Raw genomic sequence first — 11,959 nt, 5'->3', positions numbered from 1 at the left:
TGTGGCCTCTCCCGTTGCGGAGCACAGGCTCCGGACGTGCAGGCTCAGCGGCCATGGCTCACGGGCCCAGCCGCTCCACAGCATGTGGGATCCTCCCGGACCGGGGCACGAACCCGTGTCCCCTGCATCAGCAGGCGGACTCTCAACCACTGCGCCACCAGGGAAGCCCTGGGCTTTCATTTTAACTTTAACTTTTTTGAAGTATTAAAATTAGTATACAAAGTAGTTTTTATATCTAGCAACAGAAACTCTACAGGTTAGGACCATAATATTTATAATAAAGCTGCAAAAACATTTCTTCTTCATATTTTTGATAAGGTTTCAAATATCTTCCAGTAGGAAATACAAGAAACGCAACAAAAACTAGAGGTAGACCTTCATTTGAGTTCCACTGACTAAAGTTTTAAAAATATTGCATGATCCTTCTAGATAAGTTTAAGAAACTATGTACATATATTTTACAGATTTGAAAGATTTTATCCACTGAAGTGTAAATTTTTTTTTTTTTTTTGCGGTACGTCTGTTGTGGCCTCTCCTGTTGCGGAGCACAGGCTCCGGATGCACAGGCTCAGCGGCCATGGCTCACGGGCCCAGCTGCTCCATGGCATGTAGGATCCTCCCGGACCGGGACACGAACCCGTGTCCCCTGCATTGGCAGGCAGACTCTCAACCACTGCGCCACCAGGGAAGCCCTGAAGTGTAAATTTTAAAATGTAGAAGAGGGAAGGGCAGTGTTGGGAAATATGTCCTGGGTGATTTCTTATCAGCAGATCTGATTTCTTTATCTTATGTCAGGGAATGGGGAATTTGAAGCAGTCTTTCTGGTTAATACCCTTAAGAATATTAGTTATTACTAACAATTTGAACTTGTCAGAACAGGTAGGTATTAACAGTTGTGTACTATTCTTTGACACATTGTTTAATCTAGAAATATATGGATACTCTTAAATGATGCATTTTTTTATAACAGATTTATAGGTACTGGCATCAAAGTATCCTATGAACAAAGACAAAGATCAGCTTCTAGATATTTCAGTACTGATATGTCCATAGGGCAAATGGAACTTTTGGAATGCCTGTTTCCGACTGATTTTCATTCTGTTCCTCCTCACTATACAGAGGTAAATGCTACTTTTCTTTTAGGATTAGTCTTTAAATGTCTTGCTTGTTAAGAATTGTGTGAACAGCAATGATTTTCTTTAAAAAGGCATAGGAAGTTGTATAGGAAGAAGTTTTTTGTGGTGTTTGCATTTATATTTTGTTGAAACAGATTTTAAAAAAATATTTATTTATTTATTTGGTTGCAGCAGGTTTTAGTTGTGGCAGGCAGGCTCCTTAGTTGCAGCTCCAGGGCTCCTTAGTTGCGGCACATGGGTTCCTTAGTTGCAACAGGCAGGCTCCTTAGTTGTGGCATGTGAACTCTTAGTTGCAGCATGCATGTGGGATCTAGTTCCCTGACCAGGGATGGAACCTGGGCCCCCTGCATTGGGAGCACAGAGTCTTACCCACTGTGCCACCAGGGAAGTCCTGAAACAGATTTTTAAGTGTGGCCTTTAAGGCCATTATAAGAGTGTGTTACATTTTTAGAGTTGACTTGTTTTAGAGTCAGACAGGTTATGGGACAAATGACTTAATTTCACTCATTTTCCAAGCACTCTTAATTTCAGAAGAATTCTATTATTCAACAAATAGTTATTGAATGCCTACTATGTGCTAAGCACTGTTGAAGATAAGTGAAATGTCTTGGGCTCATTTATCGTTAATCTGATTTTTTTTCTATCCTAAAAGCATGTCCTAGAGAAACTTTTAAAAGCTATCAAAATGACATTTTTATTGCTGTTACTTTGCCCTTGTGACTTATTTTATTTTCAAAGCGCTTTATTTGAATCCTCACATACATTTTGCAGATATGATACTAAGTATTTCAGAAGTTAACTAATTTGTCTAAAAGTCACATTGCTAGTAAGTGACAAAACTAAAGCTTAAACCAGCCTTTCTGACTTCAAAAAGCTCTTTCCACTATTATATTAGCTCCTCTATTAATTCATGTGATTAGTTATAGCTTAATATTGTACATTTCATTTATCTTCATCTTTGTTTTTAAGCTTTTAATGTTCCATTCCAAAGAACAAACTGATTCTCACCCCCCTGTGTGTCTTCAGCTTCATTATAAGCATTCTGAGAATAAAGGACCCCAGGTAAGAGATCTTTTTGTGTGATTAGCACCTGTAAATTTTCATTTGATGTATATTTTATCACAATCACAAGGTTTTAATTTAATTTTATGAAATTGTTAGTGATCATATTAATGCTTTCTTTTTCTTTTTTTTTCTTTTTAGGGTAGTCAAGCAAGACTTAGTTCGGTTCCTCGGAAGGCAGAATTACAAGTTAAGTTAAATCCAGTGTTTTGTGAGCTGGATATCAGTATTGTGGACAGGTTAAATTCTTTGCTTCAACCACAGAAGCTCACTACAGTAGAGATGATGGCATCACACATGTATACTTCATATAATAAGCATATTAGTCTGGTAAGTATTTAAAAAGTTGCAAATACACATCATGATCATAGCTAGCTAACAGGCTTGTTGGGATGATTTCTGAGCTGAAGTATTCTTACTAGGTTAAATAGCATATGTTATTAAAACGGCATTATTTGTAATAATGAAAAAAGGAGGCATCTTTAATGTCTAGATAGTAGACTAGCTAAATAAGTTGTGCTAATGTACTGAGTGCAGTTTTTTGCTGCCACTTTAAATGATGGCTATAAAGAGGGTACAGCAGCATGAAGAAGGCTCTTGAAGATGTACGACGTGGAAATGTAGATTATTCCACATAAACTTTTATTACAACTGTGTAAATAAAACTGTATAGAAAAAGACTGGATGGAAATATACCATTTGGTAGCATTGATTATGTAAGAGTAGTAAAATTAGACTTCCTTTTCTGTGTTTATCTGAATTTTATAAACTGTGACTATAATATCTTGATAAAACTTTATTCACACACATAATGAACTAGTTGAATCTCCTGTAAAATGCAGCCCATATAATGCAGAATATACTCTTGAAATTAGGAACATAATTTATCATATTGTGTTACGGAGCATCACATCGTATCACTTTTACTTAGATCTGGTACCTGGAGTCTTTTCTAAGCTAATCAAGTAAGTCAGGTTTGTAAGGTGTCTGTTAGGAATTTTAGGATTAGGCACAGACAGAGACAACTTTGTCTAAAAAGGAAAGGGAAAAGATACTTTTCTACATATTTGCCTCGCCCTTAATTAGTGGTGAGTATTCACATTAAATCAAGATTCTTTAATTTTTATTGTCAACAATTGCTATTTTAAGTTCTGTGGGGCAAGTGTTTATATTTGCTGTTAGCCATAGATGTACTGGGATGATGATTTTGTCTCTTGAGCAATTTTTGCTGAGAGTGGGGGTTAGTATTAGAAAGTCAAATAAGGGAGAGAAAAAATAGGATCCAAGTCTTAGCATAAAAACGGAACTTTCTAATCTAGGTGGTTAGAGACTGATCCGTGAAATTGAGGATTGTTATCACCTACACTGTACTCTGGACTAAAGCTTCATAAGTTTTCATTCATTTTAGAGAAAAAATAGAAATAGACTTTTATCTGAAGGGCATGTTCTTTGACCCTTTTATTATAATGTGGCTTTAAGTAACTGGTGCATACGTGTTTTGGTTTCTAAGAGTCATTTGATGGCATCATACCCTTGGGTTGGATGGGAGCTCAGAGTGAGCCATTTAGGGGGGAACTCAGAGTGAGTCATTTAGGGAATATTTATTTAGAACCTGTGATGTGCCAGGCCTGGGCTTAGTCCTGGAAATACAAAGATGAGTCAGGGATGGGCCTTTGCATTTGGTATAATTCATCGGATTTCACACTGAAGTCTTTAAAGTAGCATGTTGGTGGATAAATCCTTCAAATTGAATGCTGGGTACTATAGTGATTTTTAACCATATTGAGATTGTTGATAAGCTAATTTACACATTATTCTTTATAGTCTGTAGTAAGATACATACACATCTATAGCACCTGTGTCTTCACTTTGGTTCAGTTTTTATTTTAATTAATTTTTTTATGTGAGGATTTAACTTTTGCCAGTAGTTTTGACTTTTGTCAGTAGCTGTTGCATTATAAAATTTCATTACACTAAATTAATATGTTAGTAGTTAATATGAATTGTGTGTTAATACATTATCCTGAATGAGGAAATAGTGATTATGTATATTGTAATGTTGAATACTAGTGTCATTTATGTTTATTTGCTTAATTTAACATTTTGGCATATTTTTGATGTTTTGTGTTTTAGCACAAAGCTTTCACTGAAGTATTTCTAGATGATTCACATAATCCTGCAAATTGTCGGATATCAGTACAAGTTGCCACGCCAGTATTAAACCTTTCTGTTCGCTTCCCAATACCTGATCTTCGATCAGATCAAGAGAGAGGACCATGGTTTAAGAAGTCACTTCAGAAGGAGATTCTTCATTTAGCATTCACAGATCTAGAATTTAAGACTGAATTCCTAGGAGGATCGACCCCTGAACAAGTTAAATTGGAACTTACCTTTAGAGAACTAGTTGGTAAGATTGACCATGCCTGTAAAAGAGCCAGACTAGAAACTAACAACTGCTACTGAAACTTACATTAAGAAAAGTATATGACAGCCCCCCAGTACAATAAAATTAAAGAACATATGTTAGAAAGCAGGTGTTAACAGCTTTTTTCTAATATTGTATGCAAACGTGATATCTGTCAGTTTTTGAAAAGAAACTACAATGCATGATGATTTATTCACATTGAGAATATAGTGCTTTAGCCTACATTTTAATACCACCTACTACTTACTTGTTGTAGGGCTAATAGTAGCCAGAATTTATTGAGTGCCACTCTGTTTGCTGTGTGCTGAGCACTTCACACACATTATCTTGTTTCCTTTAATCATCATAGTTATGGTAGGCTTATTATTTCCAATTATTTTTATCATTTATAAGTGAGGAATCTGTCGACTTCCAAAGAGGTACCTCCCAAGGTCAGTGTAGTAATAAATGGCGGAATCAAGATTCAAACCCAAGCCTGACACTAGAGCTTGAGCTTTCACCCATCATACTAATAGAGACTTTTCTTTGTAAAAATCTGTTTTAAGTTCCCCTCTCCTCCTCTTTCTGCTCGCCTCCTTCTCTGTAGGCTGCAGTTTTCCTTCTCTTGTTTTCTCTGAGTTTTACATATCATTAGAGGTATTTAAAATTGACTTGCCAGTTATGATTTCATGGAAAGGCCTTTAGGGGTTATCTGGAATTTTCCCTTATCTCTAGTGGTAAGAAACTCATTATTCTGGTGGAAAGTCATTCTTTGTAAAATGGAATGAAAAAACATATATGGGGTTATTGTGAAGAAGTAATTCTTACAGTGCTTGGTACAAAATAGACATTTAAGAAATGTAGTTATTTCTTAAAATAATTACATTAAAAAAAATCTGTTCCTAGACTAACTGCATGAACTTTTATGAAGAATAATCACTAAGTGGCACTCAGTAAGTGGTAACTACTATATTTAATATGTTATGCTTATTTATTTATTTGGCCGTGCCACGCGGGATCGTAGTTCCCTGACCAGGGATTGAACCTTGCCCCCTGCATTGGGAGCGCAGAGTCTTAACCACTGGACCGCCAGGGAAGTCCCTTATATTTAATATGTTATGATTATGCACCTTACACGTTAAACATTCACACTTAAGAATTTGAGTTTGGGCAGAAACAGCATTTTAATTTAATTTATCTGCCCATCCTGTCTCCCCACATGTACACGTGAGCAGGAATAAATGAATAAATGTTGTAGAACTTAACACTGCGTTATGTCCCTGATTTAGAGGATCTTTGCTCCTCGAAGGAGGAAAGTATCTTTTCTCTTAGTATTTGAGAAGAAATGCATCTCCATGAATCAGTCTTGTTTTATTAGGGTCATTCCAGGAGGATAAAGGAGAACCATCCATTAATTTTTTCCACGTGACTAGTGGAGGAGATGGAGATACAGCGTCGTCAGATGACTTTGACTGGCCGCGGTGAGTGAGCAAATGGACATGATACATACATTTAATGAGACTTGCCTTTCAGAAACAAGTTGCTGTAGCTTTTTTGACTGACATTTTTGGCTATTAAATTTAAGCTAAAAATATCCAGCCTTGATGAGAAAACCCCAAGGAAGATGGAAAAATTAAGTAAAAAATATGTACCACTTTATCAAAGGTGCCTGTGAGATACTGACAGAGATGGACATATAAAATGTGTTCTCTGGCCTCAAGTTACTTAGCCTAATTAGATGGACAAAAGAACCATAACCATTCTAAAAATAGGTCATTTTTGAAAAGGGCTTTAGTAGAAGAGGTATCATACAGCACCATTTGGTTAATTATCAGATGAATTTTATAGTCAGTGATTGTTTTAGGAAAGTATTTTCAAATGTGGGGAGCTTTTACAAAACACCGATTCTTACGCCCCACGCTGAGATTCTGAGATAGAACCTGGGCATCAGTATAGTTTAAAAATACACCAGGTGATATGTTCATAGCAGCACTATTCACAATAGCCAAGACATGGAAACAACCTCAATGTACACTGACAGAGGAATGGATAAAGAAGATGTGGAGCATATATATGATGGAATACTACCCAGCCATAAAAAGAATGAAATAATGCCATTTGTAGCAACATGGATGGAACTAGAGATTATCATACTAAGTGAAGTAAGTCAGAAAGAGAAGGACATACCATATGATATAATTTATATGTGGAATCTAAAATATGACACAAATGAACTTCACTAGGAAACAGAAATAGACTCACTGACACAGAGAACAGACTTGCGGTTGATAAGGGGGAAGTGGGATGGGGGAGGGATGGAATGGGAGTTTGGGATTAGCAGATGCAAACTATTATATATAGAATGAATAAGCAACAAGGGCCTACTGTATAGCACGGGGAACTATATTCAGTATCCTGTGATAAACCATAGTGGAAAAGAATATGAACAAGAATATATATATATACATATATATGTATAACTGAATCACTTTGCTGTAAATTAACACAACATTGTAAATCAACTATACTGCAATTAAAAAAATGAAACTACAGTAGGTGATACCAATGTGCGGTTGGATTTAGAGAACCACTGCTTCAGGATTTCTTGGGCAGGAGAAATCATTCTTTAAATTAACCTGATAGTGGGCTTGGATTACACTTTTTTTTTCTCTTTTTAAAAATTTATTTGTTTTTTGGCTGCGTTGGGTTTTCGTTGTTGCGCGCGGGCTTTCTCTAGTTGCGGCGAGCGAGGGCTACTCTTCATTGCGGTGCACAGGCTTCTCATTGTGGTGGGTTCTCTTGTTGTGGAGCACGGGCTGTAGGCGCGTGGGCTTCAGTAGTTGCGGCACGTGGGCTCAGTAGTTGTGGCTCGCAGGCTCCAGAGCACAGGCTCAGTAGTTGTGGCGCACGGGCTTAGTTGCTCCACGGCATGTGGGATCTTCCCAGACCAGGGCTCTGAACCCATGTCCCCTGCATTGTCAGACAAGTTCTTAACCACCGCGCCACCAGGGAAGCCCCTTGGATTACATTTAAAAGAACTTAGTTTACCCAAACTCATGATCCTTTATTATATTGAAAATTGAGTTCATGAAGCCTCTCTTAAGAATTAAAGTGATCTTTCTTGTGCCACTTTTCTACCTGCCTTCTTTTACACCCCCGTACCCTATGTGTCAGACCTATCAGACTCCTAGGACAGGCCTGGTCGGCGCACAGCTGATCATGAGCAGGAGTTTTCATCATAAGGAACAAATCTACTTCAATTAAGTAATTTGAAAGCACAGTTTACATTAGGATATCTGTAAATTAGGAAACAGTTGTTTTAGTTTATAACTAGAACCAACTGGCAATACCTTCTTAGGAAAAAGAAAGCTATTAGAGATGCAACACAGCTGTTTTGTTTGAGCGTGCCATGTCTCATCATGATGGCAGGCTGGTGGGATAAAAACGAGGCTACAAAGCCTTGTGCTAGTGACATGTTGCAGAGAATTAGGAAAGGACTGGCATTACTCTGGGGCAGAAGCTAATGTCATCAAAGGCTGTTAGCTCTTGATATTTTGGGTTTGTAGCTACAAAACACCACCAGTAACACAAGTCTTTTATTATTGAAATTCCTAAAGGAAAAGATTACTTTGTTGTTGCAGTTCTGAAAATATTCTCTAATCAAACTCTCCTTCTTCCATTTGAACAATTTATATAGCATTAGGTTTCCTAGGTATGCAAGTATTCCAGAATAGCCAAACGGCTGGAATGTAGAAGGGTTTGGTTTAATGATAATAAATAGAATTCTTAGGTAAAATTTGCTCGCTGTTAATGAAATTAAAAAAAAAAATTTTGTTTAACTGATGTATAGTTGATTTACAATACTGTGTTCATTTCTGGTGTATGGCAAAGTGATTCAGAGATAGATATATATATATATATATATATATATATATATGGGTATATGTATATATATATATATTACACATACACACACACAGACACACATATGCTTTATCATATTCTTTTCCATTATGGTTTATTACAGGATATTGAATATATCCTGTATATATTCAATCCTGTATATATATATACTGTATATTGCTATACCGTAGGATCTTGTTGTTTATCTACTTTATATATAGTAGTGTGTATCTGCTACTCCTTATTTATCTCTCCCCCACCCCCTTACCCCTTTGGTAACCATAAATTTGTTTTCTATGTCTGTGAGTCTGTTTCTGTTTTGTAAGTAAGTTTGGTAATGAAATTTTAAAATAACCCTTTTGTTCTCAAAAGATCAGATTTTCCAGTTACCCAAGTATAAAATGTTACTGCCCTTCTTTTATTTGCTTGTTTCATCAATTCCACACTTTTAAGTTTACAGCATGCTCAGGAGTGGGTTGCGTTAGATATAATTAGACTTTGTAGAGAAGTTGACGCCTATCAGTAATGATTTAATCAGCGGGCTTTGTATTAGTTTGTATACAAGTTAGTTTTGCAGTTTACACTTAGATCTTGATTTTTAAAATTGTCTTTGCTCTCAGAATTGTACTGAAAGTAAACCCCCCAGCCATGCATTCCATTTTGGAGAGAATAGCAGCTGAGGAAGCAGAGGAGAGTGATGGCCACTACCAGGAAGAAGAGGAAGGAGGCGCTCATTCCCTGAAAGACGTTTGTGATCTGAGAAGACCAGCCCCGTCTCCCTTCTCTTCTCGTAGAGTGATGTTTGAAAATGAACAGGTAAGGTAACAGTGTGAGCAAGCAACAAAGGAGTTACCCTCTATCAGATAGCTTTTAATGCTTTCTCTTTAAAAAAATACTTTGTATACTGATTTTGCCATATTTTTAGCTCCAAGATTGAATAATATCTATTTTTTTCCCTTGGTTAAAAGTTACATGCTTATTTATTTGCCCACATACAAGTCGTATGGGTCGGCTAAGAAGATGCTGCTACTATTTTAAATATAAAATGGTTATTTGATGCTTTTTTTCTTCTTTTTTTTGCACTAAACTGTTATGTTTTAGATGGTGATGCCAGGAGACCCTGTAGAAATGACAGAGTTTCAAGATAAAGCAATCAGCAATTCTCACTATGTGCTGGAACTTACATTACCCAATATTCATATAACACTACCTAATAAAAGCTTTTATGAGAAGCTTTATAATAGGTGAGTTTAAACACATTTAGTTGAATCTTTGGGATCGAACTTTCCTGTCTAACTCCCTCTCTACAGTCCTACCTCCTTGTTTTCCCTCTTCCCCCTTTTCTTTCCTTGTTTTAATATTATCAACTATTTCAGTGTACTTTGTATGGTGTTGATTATAGACCTATTACCATTATGATGAGTTATTGTCATAGCAGAGTTTCCTAACCAGTGTGTCTGGTAACTGGGTTTCTTGTGTGTGAGATGTATTCCCTCCATCCTAGGTTGGCTGGTTGCCCTCTGTCACCTTACCACAGAGTACTGGGAAAATATCTCTTTGTGTATAATGACATGAAAAGAGTTGGGATATACTTGTATAGAGGGCCAAGAGATACTGGTGTAAAGTCAGAGTCCTAGAGTCTTTGTACAAGGAGCATCCCTTCTCAGAGTCTAAAAAAAAGCATCTTGTTAGAATTAGAAACTCTGACTTATAAACTTGCCTATAAAAACTTAAATTTATTACATTTAAATACCCTTAAACATAATATACCAAGCAAACATGTTGAAATAAATGACATTCTAGAGTAGAAAGGTCATAGACTCTGAAGGTCTTGGACAATTTACTTAGTCCCTGTGAGCTCCATTTCCTTACATATAAATTGGAGATGATACTTGTACAGGCCTCAGTGGGTTGTTTGGAGCATTAAATGATATAACATTTGGGAAAGTTCTGAGAACAGTGCCTGGCAAATAGTAAGTAAGAATGTTATCATTCCCACCCACTCTGGCATAGCTGAAAGGCGGTCATGTGGGTTTCTGGAAAAAGACACGTCCTTAGTGTCTGTTATCGCTAGCTTCCCACTTGTAAACAAGTCATCCAAATTTTTGTTAATCTTCAGAAGCTGCAGACCGTTGTTTCTGCTGTAGTTTTACTTGGTACCAAATAGGATTTGGATTTATACAGGAAACCACTGATCTCTAGACTACTCTCCCTATTTTGTAGTTGAGGGATATCTACCAAGTTTGGAAACCACTGATCTCTAGACTACTCTCCTTATTTTATAGTTGAGGGATATCTACCAAGAGCTAAGGAATGTGCAAGGCTAAGACTGAGCAAAATGAAACAACTAGTTCAAGGTCCATCCCAGAGGTCAGAAGGGCTTCGTCCATTTCTTTCTCCTTATGCGTTGATTGAACAGGTGGCTATTGGTTAGATTGCAACATCAGAATAGTAAAACATACCTTAAACATTCCATTTATGAATATATGTTCATTTACCACTTCTTTTTAAAATATAGGACAGGGCCTTTTTTTGATTACAAGCCACTGGTTAGAATTTTTGCTTAATGTATGCCCAGAAGGCTTTGTCTACAATTCTCAGTTTCAGTTTCTTTGAAGTGGAGTGAAAAAATAGTTTCAAAGCAGTCTGAGTGCAGAATCCTTTCAGGTTTTTAAGATTTTGTTCTCACTTCAGTGTATATACTTAAAAGTCATCAGTTAGCACAAGATTGAATTAAACTATGCTTACAATAGCGTACAGCTGGGATGAGCAGATTTGGGACCAAGCACGATTTACCCTTGGTGACTATACAAAACGTATAATTCAGCTGGTGGGAGCAGAAGTTCTCAGGTGGGCTAGGGAGTTGTCTACCAGCAGCAAGCAGGTAGCATGTGGGGGATGTCAGTCAGTATGGCAGGCGGGGTAGCTTAAATCAGGGAACTGGAGAGCATCTGCTCATCTGGGGAGCTGGTTCAGGGGTGTTGCTCACGAAAGTTTCTGTTCTCTCTTACCCTGCCCACTGCTCTGTGTCTCAGGCCCCTAGACTTATATAAATACCGCAGTGTTCCCCCCGCTGTGGGTCATATAAATCATATATCTAAATTAGCATGTGAATTCTTTGCCCTCTGTTTGGCTTTGTCTATAGATACATATATATATATTTTTTCTTTTAATTTTCAGACATTCTCAAACTTATAGGTAAGTTGCAAGTACAGTACAAAGAACGTTTTTTCCCTGAACCATTTGAGAGTAAGTTGCTGACTTGATGTCCCTTCAGCTTTGAGCAGTTGAATGTGTATTTCTCACAAACAGGGACATTCTTCTATATGACCGTAATTCAGCCATTAAAACAAGAAAATTAATATTATACATTAGCATCTAATCCGCAGACCCCATTCATGTTTTGCTATATGTCTTAATAATACCCTTTATTATACATAAAATTTACAAGTAT

General features: G+C 36.9%; 1 protein-coding gene across 1 annotated transcript in view; it reads left to right on the top strand.

The window, feature by feature from the left end:
• The window catches only part of ATG2B (autophagy related 2B), a 75,779-nt gene that overhangs the window by 21,994 nt on the left and 41,826 nt on the right, over positions 1-11,959 (top strand). The window contains exons 12-18 of the mRNA XM_007447328.1: positions 971-1,121; positions 2,106-2,198; positions 2,340-2,528; positions 4,332-4,605; positions 5,981-6,083; positions 9,126-9,321; positions 9,607-9,749. Of these exons, the coding sequence (XP_007447390.1) occupies positions 971-1,121; positions 2,106-2,198; positions 2,340-2,528; positions 4,332-4,605; positions 5,981-6,083; positions 9,126-9,321; positions 9,607-9,749 (1,149 nt within the window). The remainder of the gene's footprint in view (positions 1-970; positions 1,122-2,105; positions 2,199-2,339; positions 2,529-4,331; positions 4,606-5,980; positions 6,084-9,125; positions 9,322-9,606; positions 9,750-11,959) is intronic.

The sequence above is a fragment of the Lipotes vexillifer genome, unplaced genomic scaffold, assembly GCF_000442215.2.
Source record: "Lipotes vexillifer unplaced genomic scaffold, Lipotes_vexillifer_v1.1 scaffold1017, whole genome shotgun sequence".
NCBI classification, from domain to species: Eukaryota; Metazoa; Chordata; class Mammalia; order Artiodactyla; family Lipotidae; genus Lipotes; species Lipotes vexillifer.
This window is presented reverse-complemented; position numbering and strand designations above follow the sequence as displayed.